This window comes from Pseudochaenichthys georgianus, unplaced genomic scaffold (assembly GCF_902827115.2).
Source record: "Pseudochaenichthys georgianus unplaced genomic scaffold, fPseGeo1.2 scaffold_626_arrow_ctg1, whole genome shotgun sequence".
Classification (NCBI taxonomy): domain Eukaryota; kingdom Metazoa; phylum Chordata; class Actinopteri; order Perciformes; family Channichthyidae; genus Pseudochaenichthys; species Pseudochaenichthys georgianus.
In genome coordinates this window covers 107,501-126,292 of record NW_027263184.1, presented here as the reverse complement: position 1 = coordinate 126,292, position 18,792 = coordinate 107,501, and the positions used below count along the sequence as shown (strand labels likewise).

The following is an 18,792-nucleotide window of genomic DNA, read 5'->3' as shown; positions in this document are numbered from 1 at the left end:
ATTTCAGAGCATAAGGAACAGCCAAGGGTCAGACTCTGCACATAAATCATTCAGCTGTGTGTGTGTGTGTGTGTGTGTGTGTGTGTGTGTGTGTGTGTGTGTGTGTGTGTGTGTGTGGAGTCTCTTTAATCAACTCCTCACAGCTCTGTTCAGAAACTGAATACAATCGTTGCTTTAATTCTGTCTTTAGGACGTTGTTGTGAGTGTGGACGGAGCAGCTACAGGTTAGTTTAGCCTGATTGATCCATTCAGAAAACACGCATTTTAAAAGGTTTCTCGCCTGCCGTCTGGTCTGCAGACTTGTCATAGCATTAATTCATGTTTTTTACTAACCGGTATCAGTATGTAGTTACTTCAGCATCCTTTTTGAAACGTGTATTACAATTAAATCACGGTCAAATAGGTTCATTTTGTCGTAGTTGGTTTCCACCACAGTATTTACATGGAAATAAGCCCCGCCCCCTCTCCAGCACGTCCTGTTTGAATGACCATGGTGGCCGTAGGACGTACAATTATGTGTGGGGCATAACGGCATCAGAGGGGCTACGACGGCCATGGCCGCCGTGAAAATCCTACCCTGGTCAGATGAAACCAAAATAGAACTTTTTGGTAAAAACTCAACTCGACGTGTTTGGAGGAGAAAGAATGCTGAGTTGCATCCAGAGAACACCTGCTGTGAAACATGGGGCTGGAACCATCGTGCTGTGGGGCTGTTTTTCTGCAAAGGGACCAGGACGACTGATCCGTGTAAAGGAAAGAATGAATGGGGCCATGTATCGAGAGATTTTGAGTGACAACCTCCTTCCATCAGCAAGGGCATTGAAGATGAAACGTGGCTGGGTCTTTCAGCATGACAATGATCCCAAACACACCGCCCGGGCAACGAAGGAGTGGCTTCGTAAGAAGCATTTCAAGGTCCTGGAGTGGCCTAGCCAGTCTCCAGATCTCAACCCCATAGAAAATCTTTGGAGGGAGTTGAACGTCCGTGTTGCCCAGCGACAGCCCCAAAACATCACTGCTCTAGAGGAGATCTGCATGGAGGAACGGGCCAACATACCAGCAACAGTGAACACCTTGTGAAGACTTGCAGAAAACGTTTGACCTCTGTCATTGCCAACAAAGGGTATATAACAAAGTATTGAGATTAACTTTTGTTATTGACCAAATACTTATTTTCCACCAAAAAATCAGGCAATGTGATTTCCTGGATTCTTTCCCCCATGCTGTCTCTCATAGTTGAAGTATACCTAGGATGAAAATTACAGGCCTCTCATCTTTATAAGTGGGAGAACTTGCACAATTGGTGGCTGACTAAATACTTTTTTGCCCCACTGTATATTATTCTGAAATGAACCAATCTGCACAACGACTACTTTTACTGTCGCTAGTTTCACTATATTTTGATGATAATACTTTTCTACTTTTACTTGAGGAACATTTTGAATGCAGGACTTTTACTGTAACAAAGTATTCCTACACTCTGGTGTGAGTACTTCTACTTTTACTCAAGAACAAGATCTGAGTACTTCTACTTTATATCTGTTGGTATTGAAGCTCAAGCTGGTGACGAGTGAGATTAAACATTAAAAATAACAAAAGACAAACTTTGTCGATGAATCGTTGATCAGTTTCTCTTAATAACTTCCTCCCCACTTACCTTCCTGTCGGAGGTGATGAGCTTGAAGGCCTCGGTCACCTGATGAGCTGTGGCTCCGCCCCCAACATCCAGGAAGTTGGCAGGTGTGCCGCCGTGCAGCTTGATGATGTCCATGGTGGCCATCGCCAATCCCGCTCCGTTCACTGAGGAGAGACACCCAGAAATAAAGCCCTCCAACAGGTGAGAGGCTGTCGGCACACCTGAGACCAGGCCTGCGCTGATTGGCTGCTAATTGATTACTCTCTCAATGGGATAACACTCCCATGAAACACATTCAGGTAAATAATAATAACAATGTGGTTGCATGAGGCGTCATTGTTTTTTTTATATTTTAATTTATCCTTTATTTATCCAGGAATGTCCCATTGAGATACAAGATCTCTTCTTCCAGGGAGTCCTGACCAACACGGCACACAACAAGTTTCAACATAAAACAAAGGCATTAAACAAAAAAAACATACAATTCAAATATAAATACAGAAGGCCATTTGTGCCGTGGCAAGAAGCATAATCACATCAGCAATAGCATCAGGTAAAACAGTTACATGTTTCATGAAGGGCTAATCGTAGCATACCTTTAAAAGCATTTACAGTAGGAAGTGCCTCTAGACAAAGTTTTACTTGCAGCGTATTCCATAGAAAGGGAGCATAGTGGGAGAATGCAGCTTTACCAAGCTCTGACTGCATCAAAGGAACATTTAAAAGCATCCCATTTGCTGCTCGTCTAGTATTAAAAAAGCAAGTATAAAATGACAGAAGTCTGGAGATATATAAGGGCAGCTTACCTAGCAATGACTTAAGGATAAAAATCAACATGTGTGATTGTCTTCTTTGGTACAGAGAGGACCATCCTAAGGACTGATACAAAGTGCAGTGGTGGGTGCGAGAGCCTGCACCCGTTACAAAACGTATAGCAGTATGGTACGCAGAGTCCAGCTTTTTAAGCAGGGAGGAAGAAGCATGCATATAGATCACATCGCCATAGTCTAATACAGACAGAAAGGAACTCTGCACAATTCTCTTCCTGGCTTCAGACGGGAAACATTTCCTTAAACGAAAGAAAAAGCCCAGTTTAGGTCTAAGTTTTCTCAGTAGGTTCCCAATATGAACATCAAAGGCCATCTTTTCATCAATCCATATGCCCAGATATTTGTAGGATGCTACTTTGTCAAGGCATGTCCCTTCCAGTGTAAGAATCGGAGGGACAGCTGTATTAGCTCGAGAGCGAGAGAAGGTCATGTACTTGGTCTTTTTTGCATTAAGGACCAGTCTTAGCCTTAGCAAGGAGTGTTGCAGTGTATTAAAAGCATCCTGTAGAAGCTCTATGGCCTGAGTTAAAGAGGAAGCCACTGTATAAACAACTGTATCATCGGCGTATAAATGAAACCGTGCTGGGTTTATCCCATTTCCTAGTTCATTTATAAAGATGGAGAATAAGACAGGGGCCAACATAGAGCCTTGTGGAACACCTTTGTTTATAGTAAGAGCAGCTGAGGTATAATCTTCTACTGAGACACACTGAGTTCTTTCAGATAGATAGTTTTTAAACCAGCTCAAAGCCATTTTGCCAAGACCTCTGCAGCCAAGCCTCTGCAGTAGCAATGCATGATCCACAGAATCAAAAGCTTTAGACAGATCAACAAACAATGCTGCACAGTGTTTTTTCTTGTCTAGTGCTTCAATGATGTCATTTGAGACTAGCATAGCCGCTGAAGTAGTACTCTGGCCTGATCTGAAGCCGGACTGAGACTCGCTAAGAATATTATGGTCAGTTAGAAACTTTTTCAGTTGTTCGTTTACAAGAGATTCAAAGACTTTGGCCATTACAGACAGTCTGGAAATAGGGCGATAATTATTTAGGTCAGAGGGGTCTCCGCCCTTTAGCAAGGGGAGAACCATGGCCGACTTCCATGAGCTAGGTAATTCACCAGCATAAAGACTGAGATTCAGAATAGAGGTTATGGGTTCTGCAATCAGACCTGCAGCAACTTTGAAGAAGAACGGCTCCATCTTGTCTGGGCCTGAAGATTTCTTTACATCTAGGCTCATTAAAGCTTTGTGAACCTGAGAGGTCAAGATGGGGGCAAAGGTGAACAGTTGATCAGGGTCAAGTGGCGGAGGACCTGGCTCTCCTTCTGCAGCGATCATCCCTGAGTTGCTAGAATCAAAGATTGAGCCAGCAGAAATAAAATGATTATTAAAGCTGTCTGCAATATCCATGTTGCCCTTGATTTCACTCTGATGTACCCTCAAGAGATCAGGAAGGCTGTTTGGAGTGATAGAACCTGAGGAGGATTTAACAAGTTTCCAAAACTTTGCAGGGTTATTCAAATTGTCATGTATTGCATTAAGATAGTAGGCACATTTAGAGTCTTTAATCAGCTTAGTGCATTTGTTTCTTAATGTCCTATACAGATTCCAATCTAATGGAATATTCGATGTCTTTGCTTTAGCCCAGGCAGTGTCTCTCTGTCGAATGAGAGAGGATATAGAATCATTAAACCAGGGGTTGTCTTTACCGCTTATCCTAGATGTCCTAAAAGGAGCATGCTTGTCACATATAGCCAAGAAGGTGGATTTAAAATAATTCCATGCTAACTCAACATCGGTCATAAGTGAAACAATGTGTAAATCACTATTAAAAACATCATGTAGAAACGCCTGCTCATCGAAATGTTTGAATCGCCTCTTGTGAATGAAACGTGGCTTTCCTTTAGGGATCTTACAGGTTCTCACACAAGCAATTGCGCGTATTGTTCACTTTCTAAACCTCACATGTCCTCTGTCAATAACACCCAGGGTTCCAGATCATGTGCATTTAAAACCTAAATGCCCTCCTCTTCCTCTTCCTCCTCCTCTTCCTCCCTCCTCTCTCACCCAGACACCCGATGGACCCATCCAGTCCGATGTAGTTCAGATCAGCTTTGGCTGCCTGATAGTCTCTTGGATCTTCTTGAGTCCAGTCCTGCATCGCGAACACCTTCTTCTGACGGTACTCTGCGTTCGAGTCGAAGTTGATCTTAGCGTCCATGCACATCACTGAGAACACACACGCACACACACACAAACACACACACACACACACACACACACACACACACACAAACACACACACACACACACACACGTTAGCATCAGAAGAATATTCACTTCTTTGAAATTGAAAAGGATATCGCATTGTGTTTGTTACTTTCGTTGCATTGTATTATGTCTTAAGTGTAATTTGGCTCGGCTTCCTATTTATGGACATGCTTTTATTTTGAAGGAGAGTTAGCGCAGTTGACAGGACGTTGTTGTTGCTATGGAAACAACGTGACGAGATTAACGGAGAAAAGTCATATCTCCATATAAAGACGGAGAAATTCAACGATAACGTTTACGTTTAACACCCCCCGAAGAGGCACAAGCTCTTACGTTGATATTGGAGATTTCAATAAGTTCAATTTGAAAAAAAACGAGAAAAACACGGGGAAAAAACAAACAAAACGAATATCCGAATAAAGAAATTCGAATAGTACTCCAACTAACGAATATTCGGGTACAGCCCTAGTGTGTGTGTGTGTGTGTGTGTGTGTGTGTGTGTGTGTGTGTGTGTGTGTGTGTGTGTGTGTACCTGTCCCATCAGAGTCCTCCACCATGGGGTTGATCTCCAGCATGGAGGCGTCGTACTTGATGAACAGGTTGTAGAGCTTCATCATGCTCTGAGCTGCGTCGTCCACCAGAGCCGGAGGGAAGCCCATCTTCTGAGCCACCTGACGGAGGAGAAGAGGAGTGTTTAGCTTAGGTTTCTGACCTTCGACCCTGTCCATCACTTTCTCCTTTCCCATGGCAGAGGTCTACGGCTATCTCTCTTAAAAGGTCTCCTCTTACACTATTTGTAGGCATATATTATGGGTCTCAGATATATTTAAAAAACATGTCTCTGAAGTGTCCCGCTCCAAACCCCAAACAGATCCTTGTAGCCCCCCCCCCCCCCTCTCTTCCAGCTGTTACGAAAGAGCTGACTCTGGGTCAGTAGCTTTAGAGAGAGAGTAGTTCTCATCAGCTAAATGCTGCCGTGATTAAACTCCATGTTCCAAACCACATCAAGGATCCTCTCTGAAACAGGATGGAGCTCAAACTCTTTCTCTCTCAGGTTTACCACAACGTGACTTCCTTTTGATTTCCTGCTTCCTCACACTCTCTCCAGCACAGGTTAGCTCTGAGTGTTAGCATCCTAATGTAAACACAGACCATGTTACTTCCAGAACACGTCTCATTGTTTCTGATTGGCCCGTTGGTGTAAAGCCCGCCCACTTTTTAGTAATGTCGTCATGACGCAGCAAATCTGGATCAGCTCCGTTTTCCCCCCGTTTTTAGAGATGTGGGTACGGAGGAAAAGAGAGAGGGGTTTATTTCTGACACTTTGAGAGTCTCCTGACACACCGGGGACACACGGGGACACACCGGGGGGACTCCGGGGGGCCACCGGGGACACATGGTGATGTATAGAAGACATTAGTGTTGCACGGTGTACAGATACTTGATAGGTACCGCGATACGATCCGTTTCATTAGTATCGGTACTTTAAGAATGACGGGGAAAAGTACTCCGGTGAGAAAGCGCCGTTTTAATAAGAGCCGTGTGTGTTCAGCGCTCTGCTTCCACTCCCTGCACTGCAGCCGTGCCTGCAGTCCTTCCCCTCTCAAGCACGCACTAAGTCCCTCCCCTCTCAAGCACGCTCTAAGTCCCTCCCCTCTCAAGCACGCTCTAAGTGCCTCCCCTCTCTCAAGCACGCTCTAAATGCCTCCCCTCTCTCAAGCACGCTCTAAGTCCCTCCCCTCTCTCAAGCACGCTCTAAGTCCCTCCCCTCTCTCAAGCACGCTCTAAGTCCCTCCCCTCTCTCAAGCACGCTCTAAGTCCCTCCCCTCTCTCAAGCACGCTCTAAGTCCCTCCCCTCTCAAGCACGCTCTAAGTGCCTCCCCTCTCAAGCACGCTCTAAGTCCCTCCCCTCTCAAGCACGCTCTAAGTCCCTCCCCTCTCAAGCACGCTCTAAGTCCCTCCCCTCTCAAGCACGCTCTAAGTCCCTCCCCTCTCAAGCACGCTCTAAGTCCCTCCCCTCTCAAGCACGCTCTAAGTCCCTCCCCTCTCAAGCACGCTCCAAGTCCCTCCCCTCGTGAGAAAACGAGAAGCATGGCTGCAAGTGGGAGTGCAACTGCCGCTGCGCCTCGGCTTGTTGACCAAAAAAGACGCCAGAAGCGAAATTTGGAAGTATTTTAGCGATATCTCTGACAGTGAGGGCAAGCCTCCGGACACCACGAGGCCTGTCTGACAGACATGTTTTCATTTTATTTAATACGAATTCTTATCATTTATTTAATTTATTTTTCTCATTGTTTTTTGAGAAAAACATTATTATATATAACATTATTTTTCTCATTGTTTAAAAGTTTGTGAAATAAAAGCACAATAATTACATTTAAGGAATCGCAATTCTTGACTTGGTATCGAAACCAAAATGTTGTTATCGTGACACTAAAAGCTTCAAAGTGCATTTTGCATGATAGGTCCCCTTTAATAGCTGAATGTTTGTGGACGTCGGGGAGTCTTTTTATCGTAGGTCCCACTGGCGTACACTCTTTGGTCATGGACGACAGTTTTAGTTACATTTAGTGCCAACATGCTTTTAATAATAATAAAATAAAGCTTTACAGACGATTTAAACCCGCCGAGCTGAAGCCTGATATCAATATATAATACGATGTTCAGACAAGCTGTCATCGTGATGAATAAAAAACACATTATCTGTCAAATTACCGTCCACAGTCAAAGGTATATTTATGACAGATGATTTTAGAAACCTGAGTGCTGCTAAGGACAGCCGGCTGCAAATCAAAAAGAGGAGGATGATGGAGCAGCGCTAAACACGGGCTATTGAAGGTGGAGGAATGAAGACTGAATAGAACATATTTAGCACGATTTTAAGACTTATATTAAAGGTCACCCATCATGCTATTTGTAGGCAATAGCATACGTCTCAGATATATACAATATATAAAAAACATGTCTTTGAAGTGTTTTGCTCAAAATACCAAACAGATCATTCTAGCCATGCCTCATATCCCTCTATTTCACTTCCTGTTTCTAAAGTGCTGATTTGGGGATAAAGCTTTAAAATAAAAAAGGAGGGGGCTGAGCTCACACGGGACCGGCAGCTACCGTCTAAACCAGTGCTTCTCAAAGTGTGGTCCGCGGACTACTGGTGGTCCGTGAGCGCCCCCTAGTGGTCCGTGAGTATATTGGTAACATTTCACATTTGAAATAAATAAATTAATTGAAGTTTTCCGCACTCTCGCGGGAATATCTCCGCAATGGAGCGAGCTTAAGTTTAACTTTCGATTGCATGATATAGCCCAGCGCAACACCTTCATCACACATGCTGCCACGTGTTTGTACAATTTTCAGGAGATTTTTTATCTGTTCTAGAAAAACGATGTGTTTTGGGATATTTGTGGAGTTAGGTGGTCCGCGAGTGTTTTTTTATTGGTTAAAGGTGGGGTAGGTAAGTTTCAGAAACCGGCTCGAGATACACTTTTTGTTATATTCCATGGAATGCTCTTAACATCCCGATAGCAATGAATATCTGAAGTGCTTTGACAAAAAATCCATAAAAAATGTCATCTGTAGAAGCCGTAATACTTAGCGGGGCTAAACGGATTGGATGGCCTACCTGCCTGTCAGCCTTCCATCGGGGCACAAACTTATCTCGTGCCCTCATTGGTCATGTGCGCGTTCGTGTGTGTTGGAGGAGGGGCTCTGTGAGGAAGTGGCAGATTTTCTCTGGTTGTGTATTTTCAAATTCTAGCGATCTCGAGCCGGTTTCTCAAACTTACCTACCCCACCTGTAAGTGGTCCTTGGTATGAAAAAGTTTGAGAAACACTGATATAAACTAAATGCTGCCGTGATGAAACGCCATATCATGGATTATCAAGGATCTGAAACAGTCTGGAGCTCAAAGGCTTTCTCTCTCCCGGTTACACCACAAGGTGAGTTCCTTTCTACTTCCTGCTTCTTCACACACATGCTCTCCAGCACAGGTTAGCTCTGAGTGTTAGCGATGCTAATGTAAACACCGACCATATTACGTCCAAAACAGTCGGGCATTGTTTCTGATAGCAGCTTTCTGATTGGCCCGTGGGTCCACATTTCAGATGTTACGTCATATCGGACGCAAATCTGGATCAGCTCCGTTGCTCCCCGTTTTTAGAGATTTGGGTACGGAGGAAAAGAGAGAGGGTTTATTTCCTGACGCTGCGTGAGTTCCCCGACGCACCGGGGACACATAGTGATGGATAACATCTACAAGTGCATTTTGCATGATAGGTCCTCTTTAATACATGCAACTGTAATGAGGTCACCGTGTATAAAACTCCATCGCACTGATTTGTCTTGTGTTGTTGTTATTCATTATTCACTGCTTTGTCTTGTCTGCACTTGTGAGGAAATGGTTTACACTGTTCCCATTTGTATTCATTGCAAAGACGGCATTCTACGGTATCTGAATGACACATTGTGAGCTGTTGTGTGTTATAAGCTAACAATTTGGGAATCTATGGTATTGTTGTTATTCATTTAGTATTCTCATTGTAATCCTTATAGGCTCCATTTGTTCCCAGATGAAAAGCGGGGGGGGGGGGGGGGGGGGGGGGGGGGGGTACATGTTGTCAGATTGAGGAAAACATTCACCAGGAGAGTTTTCTCGACTAATAGAATGCATTCTGGGGGTTGGGGCTTAGACTTTCCCCCTTTCAATTCTAAGGACCTCCCTAATGTGCGTATGAGAAACAAAAGTCTTATTAGGAGGAGGAGAGTCTACTCTACATTTTACATCATTTGTTCTGTTTCAAATGTACATACTTTTCTGTTTCCTGCTACATACTGGAACTAGTTTGCTTTTTGAAGTAAGTATACTCCAAGTTGCATGGTTGAGACTTTGCAATAACTACGATATAGCTGTTGACAAAAGAGCCTTTGGTGCCTTTTGGTCTGTCTGTGTGTGTGTGTGTGTGTGTGTGTGTGTGTGTGTGTGTGTGTGTGTGTGTGTGTGTGTGTGTGTGTGTGTGTGTGTGTGTGTGTGTGTGTGTGTGTGTGTGTGTGTGCCAAAACTACAATAGAGCTGTGCATGACAAAAGAGCCTTTGGTGCCATCTAGTGGCTTAAACGTGAACAACAACAGGGTGACCGTGTGTGTGTGCGTGTGTGCGTGTGTGCGTGTGTGTGTGTGTGTGTGTGTGTGTGTGTGTGTGTGTGTGTGTGTGTGTGTGTGTGTGTGTGTCTGGTTGAATAAAGGTTTATACATTTTTTTTTTTTAAAAATACATCCCTAGTATCTATAAACACAACAAAACGCATCGTCCATATCATCCCTGAAGTGTAACCACCACATAGGAGCTTTAGTATTAACGCTAAGGCTCCTTCAAAGGCTTCGAAACCTTGAACACATTTCTTCCGTCAGGATGTGAGAGGAACGTAGTTCTCTGAGCAGAAGTGGAAGTTTTCCTCTCAGAGATTGGACCTTTTTTTCCCCTTCTGTGAAATAACACCATTAGGCCACCGTCCCCCACAATGCAACACAAACAGTCTGGTATTGATCGTACCTTGATGGCCTGCTCCACCTTGATTCCCTCCACGATGTCGATGGGCTCCTTCACGATGGCGTCAGGACTCTCCGCCGCCACGTCCTCGATGTTCACGCCTCCCTGAGAGCTGCCGATCAGAACCGGGCCCTGAGGGGAACACGAGGGGTTCAATTCTGCTCAATCCAGCAGGAAAATAATTTTTTAATTCATGATTTTGACTTTTTTCTCGTGGTTTTCATTATTTTTCTCACGATTGAATTATTAATAATAAGACTTTTTGTTTTTAGTATTTTTATTTTTAATCTTGTGATTTTGAATTTTTGTTTCATGATTTTCACAAAATGTTTATCATTTATTTGAGTAAATAACAATGAAAACATTCTAGAAACTCAAGATGACTTCATATTTAAATGAATATGAAGTCAATCATTTTATTACATGGCTTAGTTGAATACTCGATTCTTGTTAAGGACGCTCACATCTGCAGAAAGAAGTCCGGTCGATTGAACTGTTTACAGTTTGCTTTTCAGACTGGGACAAGAACACAGCGGAGAAGTAACGGGCAGAAACCCTCCTTGTTACGCAGCGGTCCAAATAGACATCAAGCGGCGACACATATTCAGTGTGCAGTTCCTTTGGCATCAGGGCAGGGATATCTAGATACTTCCCAAGCTTTGACATCATGAAGTGTGCTACTTTTAAAGCAAGCAGCGATGTTTTCAAATCTGTAATCAAAAAGCTCCTCAAAAACGCTATCGAAGCCGTTCCTGCCGTTGCTACGGAGGACCAAGAAAGAGAAAGTAAAAGGCGGAGCGCTGGGCGTCAGATAAAGGAACAGAAGAAGGCAGAGAAGAAGTGGGCTCTGATTCCCACTCGAACTTTGTCTTTAAAATGTTTTGTAGATACTAGGGCTGCAACTAGGAATAAACAATAAACTGTGTATTATTTTTCTGTCATTAGTTGATTATTTGGAGGTTTAAAATGTGAGAAAATATAAAACATGTACATCCTAATTCAAGTCAAACACTTTCTTTAATTGTCCAAAAATATTCACTGTGTTATGAAATAAAACTGAGAAAATCATTATTTTGAGAGGCGGAAACAGCATTTCTTTATTTTTGACTTTTTGCACAAAAAGTGACTTTAATTAGAATATTTTGATTGTTTGTTGAAGCTTTAGTGAATACAGCTGACGCATTCAAGCTGTTGGATGTCAAATATGTCTAATCTGAGGATAACAACCTGATTTAAAAAGTGAAATGCATATTGCTCGATACATAAGAATCAGGTTTCTACAGAAGTTCAGTCACCTTTCAATGTTAAGTCTTTGCTGCCATCTAGTGGCGTACACGTGAACAACAACAGGGTGACTTGCGCGTGTGTGTGTGTGTGTGTGTGTACCTGGTAGTGTCTCTCCATGGTGATAGCAAAGTAATACTCTCTGCGAGGATACCTGCGCTCACAGATGAACACCTGGTTACAGATTCTGCCCGCCTCCCCCGTCTGCTTCGTGTACAACTTCCGACCAATCATCTGAGAGGAAATGTCCCGCGCCTCCTCGGGTCTGAGAGGAGGAAGAGGAGGAGGAGGAAGACAAAATGTATTATATTCAGGATATAGCACATGCTGTACACAAAGTCAATACTTAAGCAAGTAAGCATTGTTGTTGTTGTTGTGTTTCCTGACAGATCACTCACGAGTAAACGATCCTCACTCCGCCCTTCAGTCCGCCCTCAAACGTCCCCTTTCCTCGCCCGCCGGCCAGAACCTGAGCTTTCACCACCAGATCCTTAGAACCTGAGAAACACACATGAAGCCATTTCTTTATAACTTTTGTTGTGATTAAAAAAGAAGCCTTTAATCGTGCCGCGGTGGGGGGGGGGGGGGTGCAGCGTCAGAAACCACAGGGGGGCACAGCAGACAGTCTGACGTATTCAAGATCCAAACACACACTATCACAATAAAATAAGTACACAACCAGGATGTATCCGTGAGCTCCAAATACTGATGAAACTCAGATATGGGTCGAGAGGTGTTTAGTCCCATAATGAAGGTTATTTAGTAAATATAGTTTGATTTACGGCCCTGTTGTTGTTGTTGTTGTTGGTGAGCATCCTGAATCTGAGCAATAAAGAATATTTTTATAAAATTATTTTACCACATGTTCACTGCTGTTTTATACACCAGCCAAACCAGAGATGACTATATATTATCCTGAAACAAGTCACTTAGATGAACCTTGTTGGTGAAATGCAATGTGTTGATATTATAGCTTTTCTTCACCCCTAACTGAGTTGGAGAGCTCAACAATAACCTCGGTCAAAGCTGAGGGTTTCCTTTAGAGTTGACCTGTTACTCTGCTGTATGTATGTGTTCAGCAGAGTGTAAAGTGATCCTCTGCTGACAGAGGTCACTATTTTTAGACTGAGAGAAATCTGCAGCTGCTCAGACACTGTTTAAAATCGCTCACAAAGGTCGGCACATCTCAGAGAGGCAACCTTTAGCTTAGCGGTGGTGACGTGAAGTCATGTGACCGTGCTGTAGTGACTTCACGTCACCAGCGCTAAGCTAAAGGCGGCTAATGTTGGGCTATAAAGGAACTACAGCACGGTCACATGACTTCACGTCACCACCGCTAAGCTAAAGGAGGCTAATGTTGGGCTATAAAGGAACTACAGCACGGTCACATGACTTCACGTCTCCATCGCTAAGCTAAAGGCGGCTAATGTTGGGCTATAAAGGAACTACAGCACGGTCACATGACTTCACGTCACCACCGCTAAGCTAAAGGTGGCTAATGTTGGGCTATAAAGGAACTACAGCACGGTCACATGACTTCACGTCACCACCGCTAAGCTAAAGGTGGCTAATGTTGGGCTATAAAGGAACTACAGCACGGTCACATGACTTCACGTCACCACCGCTAAGCTAAAGCAGGCTAATGCCGGGCTATAAAGGAACTACAGCACGGTCACATGACTTCACGTCACCACCGCTAAGCTAAAGGTGGCTAATGTTGGGCTATAAAGGAACTACAGCACGGTCACATGACTTCACGTCACCACCGCTAAGCTAAAGGTGGCTAATGTTGGGCTATAAAGGAACTACAGCACGGTCACATGACTTCACGTCACCACCGCTAAGCTAAAGCAGGCTAATGCCGGGCTATAAAAGGAACTACAGCACGGTCACATGACTTCACGTCACCACCGCTAAGCTAAAGGTGGCTAATGTTGGGCTATAAAGGAACTACAGCACGGTCACATGACTTCACGTCACCACCGCTAAGCTAAAGGTGGCTAATGTTGGGCTATAAAGGAACTACAGCACGGTCACATGACTTCACGTCACCACCGCTAAGCTAAAGCAGGCTAATGCCGGGCTATAAAAGGAACTACAGCACGGTCACATGACTTCACGTCACCACCGCTAAGCTAAAGGTGGCTAATGTTGGGCTATAAAGGAACTACAGCACGGTCACATGAGTATTTTCCCAACAGTATCTGATTACTGTCTCTCTCTCTCTGCTCACCGATCTCCTTTGCCACGGAGTAAGCTTCCTCCGAGGAGCTGGCCACCAGGCCTATAGGCACCGAGACCCCGGCCTCCTTCAGCAGCCCGATGCTCATGTACTCGTGCAGAGAGAGGCTCCTCTGCTGCTGGGACACATGGCCTCCCAGCACACCTGAGCAACCACCAAGAACCTGGAGCACAAGAGGAACACCATTAGTTATGTCAGCCTCCTCCCTGTCGAGCTCCCAATCACCCCTCAATACCTTGTCCCACTCATGTGTGTCCACTTTAATTGTCTTCTCCATGATGGTATGTTTGAGTTTTTATCTTGTTCTGTTGCTTTTACCTTTTAGAATATTTAAAAGGTCCCCTATTCTACTGTTTGTCTCAGATATATCCAGAGCCTGTCTCTCATTGGCTGAAACACCAAACAGATCATTGCAGCATTACCCATAATCCCCTCTGTTTCAGCCCTGTTTCCAAAGTGCTGATTCTCTGTCTGTGACTTTAGATGAAAGTAAGGAGCCCCTCCCCACGCCCCTCTGAGAGAGATCTGGTTACAAAGAACTCAATGGAGCTCTAGAGGAGATTCAGGTGATAAGGGGGGGGGGGGGGGGGGGGGTTACCGTGGTTGCTGATTGGCTAATGGCTACACAAGACAACACATCGTTATGACATCATCAAGTGGCCAAAATCTGATCAGCTCATTTTCAGACAGGTTTTTATAGAAATGGATCAAAACTCAGAAACTCTTTGTTCCTGAAACTTTCAGAGTCTCTTTCCACAGAGGGGACACATGTTGATGTAGAAGAGACATGAAGAAGAGGGGACACATGTTGATGTAGAAGAGACGTGGAGAAGAGGGGACACATGTTGATGTAGAAGAGACATGAAGAAGAGGGGACACATGTTGATGTCGAAGAGACATGAAGAAGAGGGGACACATGTTGATGTAGAAGAGACGTGGAGAAGAGGGGACACATGTTGATGTAGAAGAGACATGAAGAAGAGGGGACACATGTTGATGTAGAAGAGACATGAAGAAGAGGGGACACATGTTGATGTAGAAGAGACGTGGAGAAGAGGGGACACATGTTGATGTAGAAGAGACATGAAGAAGAGGGGACACATGTTGATGTAGAAGAGACATGAAGAAGAGGGGACACATGTTGATGTAGAAGAGACGTGGAGAAGAGGGGACACATGTTGATGTAGAAGAGACATGAAGAAGAGGGGACACATGTTGATGTAGAAGAGACGTGGAGAAGAGGGGACACATGTTGATGTAGAAGAGACGTGGAGAAGAGGGGACACATGTTGATGTAGAAGAGACGTGAAGAAGAGGGGACACATGTTGATGTAGAAGAGACATGAAGAAGAGGGGACACATGTTGATGGAGAAGAGACATGGAGAAGAGGGGACACATGTTGATGTAGAAGAGACATGGAGAAGAGGGGACACATGTTGATGTAGAAGAGACATGAAGAAGAGGGGACACATGTTGATGTAGAAGAGACATGAAGAAGAGGGGACACATGTTGATGTAGAAGAGACATGGAGAAGAGGGGACACATGTTGATGGAGAAGAGACATGGAGAAGAGGGGACACATGTTGATGTAGAAGAGACATGAAGAAGAGGGGACACATGTTGATGTAGAAGAGACATGAAGAAGAGGGGACACGTGTTGATGTAGAAGAGACATGAAGAAGAGGGGACACATGTTGATGTAGAAGAGACATGAAGAAGAGGGGACACATGTTGATGTAGAAGAGACATGAAGAAGAGGGGACACATGTTGATGTAGAAGAGACATGAAGAAGAGGGGACACATGTTGATGTAGAAGAGACATGGAGAAGAGGGGACACATGTTGATGAAGAAGAGACATGAAGAAGAGGGGACACATGTTGATGTAGAAGAGACATGGAGAAGAGGGGACACATGTTGATGTAGAAGAGACATGAAGAAGAGGGGACACATGTTGATGTAGAAGAGACATGAAGAAGAGGGGACACATGTTGATGTAGAAGAGACATGAAGAAGGGGATTTTTAATAATAGGTGACCTTTAACTAAGTAGTATCCTCTCAAGTGTGTGAGCGTATCTCTGAGCAGAGCCATGTGCTCTCTGGGGTTTCTATCTGGCAGAGTGTTTAGTAAAGTGGAGTGTCCTTGTTTATCGTGTGGTGGTGCAGAAACACAGACCGCAAACTATTTGAAGTAATAATAACATTACAAAGAAATACGATGAAATAAAGCAGCAATGTACATCGAGAGAGATGCAGTGCGACACGTGGGGAGCTGCCGTCCCGACAGATGGTCAAATCCATATCTCTGTAAAGAGCGGGACTCAAAACATCCATTTCATTTAATAACGTTCATCTTTATCAGAATCTAAATGTCTGACGTCCGGGAGGAGAAGACGAAAACCCACAACTCAAGAACCCAGGAACCAGCGGAGATAAACGTCAGGAAACACAAGTAGAAGTACTCAGGTCTTGTTCTTGAGTAGAAGGAGAAGTACTCAGATCGTGTACTTGAGTAAAAGTAGAAGTACTCAGGTCTTGTTCTTGAGTAGAAGTAGAAGTACTCAGATCGTGTACTTGAGTAAAAGTAGAAGTACTCAGGTCTTGTTCTTGAGTAGAAGGAGAAGTACTCAGATCGTGTACTTGAGTAAAAGTAGAAGTACTCAGGTCTTGTTCTTGAGTAGAAGGAGAAGTACTCAGATCGTGTACTTGAGTAAAAGTAGAAGTACTCTGATCTTGTACTTGAGTAAAAGTAGAAGTACTCAGATCTTGTACTTGAGTAAAAGTAGAAGTACTCAGATCATGTACTTGAGTAAAAGTAGAAGTACTCAGATCTTGTACTTGAGTAAAAGTAGAAGTACTCAGATCTTGTACTTGAGTAAAAGTAGAAGTACTCAGATCGTGTACTTGAGTAAAAGTAGAAGTACTCAGGTCTTGTTCTTGAGTAGAAGTAGAAGTACTCAGATCGTGTACTTGAGTAAAAGTAGAAGTACTCAGGTCTTGTTCTTGAGTAGAAGTAGAAGTACTCAGATCGTGTACTTGAGTAAAAGTAGAAGTACTCAGGTCTTGTTCTTGAGTAAAAGTAGAAGTACTCAGATCTTGTACTTGAGTAAAAGTAGAAGTACTCAGATCTTGTACTTGAGTAAAAGTAGAAGTACTCAGATCGTGTACTTGAGTAAAAGTAGAAGTACTCAGGTCTTGTTCTTGAGTAGAAGTAGAAGTACTCAGATCGTGTACTTGAGTAAAAGTAGAAGTACTCAGGTCTTGTTCTTGAGTAGAAGGAGAAGTACTCAGATCGTGTACTTGAGTAAAAGTAGAAGTACTCAGGTCGTGTACTTGAGTAGAAGTAGAAGTACTCAGGTCGTGTACTTGAGTAAAAGTAGAAGTACTCAGGTCTTGTTCTTGAGTAGAAGTAGAAGTACTCAGATCGTGTACTTGAGTAAAAGTAGAAGTACTCAGGTCTTGTTCTTGAGTAGAAGTAGAAGTACTCAGATCTTGTACTTGAGTAAAAGTAGAAGTACTCAGATCTTGTACTTGAGTAAAAGTAGAAGTACTCAGATCTTGTACTTGAGTAAAAGTAGAAGTACTCAGGTCTTGTTCTTGAGTAGAAGGAGAAGTACTCAGATCGTGTACTTGAGTAAAAGTAGAAGTACTCAGGTCTTGTTCTTGAGTAGAAGTAGAAGTACTCAGATCGTGTACTTGAGTAAAAGTAGAAGTACTCAGGTCTTGTTCTTGAGTAGAAGGAGAAGTACTCAGATCGTGTACTTGAGTAAAAGTAGAAGTACTCAGATCTTGTACTTGAGTAAAAGTAGAAGTACTCAGATCTTGTACTTGAGTAAAAGTAGAAGTACTCAGATCTTGTACTTGAGTAAAAGTAGAAGTACTCAGATCTTGTACTTGAGTAAAAGTAGAAGTACTCAGATCTTGTACTTGAGTAAAAGTAGAAGTACTCAGATCGTGTACTTGAGTAAAAGTAGAAGTACTCAGGTCTTGTTCTTGAGTAGAAGTAGAAGTACTCAGATCGTGTACTTGAGTAAAAGTAGAAGTACTCAGGTCTTGTTCTTGAGTAGAAGTAGAAGTACTCAGATCGTGTACTTGAGTAAAAGTAGAAGTACTCAGGTCTTGTTCTTGAGTAGAAGGAGAAGTACTCAGATCGTGTACTTGAGTAAAAGTAGAAGTACTCAGATCTTGTACTTGAGTAAAAGTAGAAGTACTCAGATCTTGTACTTGAGTAAAAGTAGAAGTACTCAGATCTTGTACTTGAGTAAAAGTAGAAGTACTCAGATCTTGTACTTGAGTAAAAGTAGAAGTACTCAGATCTTGTACTTGAGTAAAAGTAGAAGTACTCAGATCGTGTACTTTAGTAAAAGTAGAAGTACTCAGGTCTTGTTCTTGAGTAGAAGTAGAAGTACTCAGATCGTGTACTTGAGTAAAAGTAGAAGTACTCAGGTCTTGTTCTTGAGTAGAAGTAGAAGTACTCAGATCGTGTACTTGAGTAAAAGTAGAAGTACTCAGGTCTTGTTCTTGAGTAAAAGTAGAAGTACTCAGATCTTGTACTTGAGTAAAAGTAGAAGTACTCAGATCTTGTACTTGAGTAAAAGTAGAAGTACTCAGATCGTGTACTTGAGTAAAAGTAGAAGTACTCAGGTCTTGTTCTTGAGTAGAAGTAGAAGTACTCAGATCGTGTACTTGAGTAAAAGTAGAAGTACTCAGATCGTGTACTTGAGTAAAAGTAGAAGTACTCAGGTCTTGTTCTTGAGTAGAAGTAGAAGTACTCAGATCGTGTACTTGAGTAAAAGTAGAAGTACTCAGGTCTTGTTCTTGAGTAGAAGTAGAAGTACTCAGATCGTGTACTTGAGTAAAGTAGAAGTACTCAGGTCTTGTTCTTGAGTAGAAGGAGAAGTACTCAGATCGTGTACTTGAGTAAAAGTAGAAGTACTCAGGTCGTGTACTTGAGTAGAAGTAGAAGTACTCAGAT

At 43.2% G+C, this 18,792-nt stretch overlaps 1 protein-coding gene across 1 annotated transcript in view; it reads right to left on the bottom strand.

Annotated features, from left to right (window-relative positions):
* Window positions 1-1,657: 1,657 nt before the first annotated feature.
* The window catches only part of sucla2 (succinate-CoA ligase ADP-forming subunit beta), a gene marked incomplete at its 3' end in the record, with an annotated part of 20,396 nt that continues 3,261 nt past the window's right edge, over window positions 1,658-18,792 (bottom strand). Inside the window, exons 2-8 of the mRNA XM_034079468.1 lie at window positions 13,807-13,978; window positions 11,972-12,071; window positions 11,676-11,838; window positions 10,293-10,421; window positions 5,271-5,409; window positions 4,535-4,696; window positions 1,658-1,800 (exon numbers count right to left, since the gene is read on the bottom strand). Coding sequence (XP_033935359.1) covers window positions 1,658-1,800; window positions 4,535-4,696; window positions 5,271-5,409; window positions 10,293-10,421; window positions 11,676-11,838; window positions 11,972-12,071; window positions 13,807-13,978 — 1,008 coding nt within the window. The remainder of the gene's footprint in view (window positions 1,801-4,534; window positions 4,697-5,270; window positions 5,410-10,292; window positions 10,422-11,675; window positions 11,839-11,971; window positions 12,072-13,806; window positions 13,979-18,792) is intronic.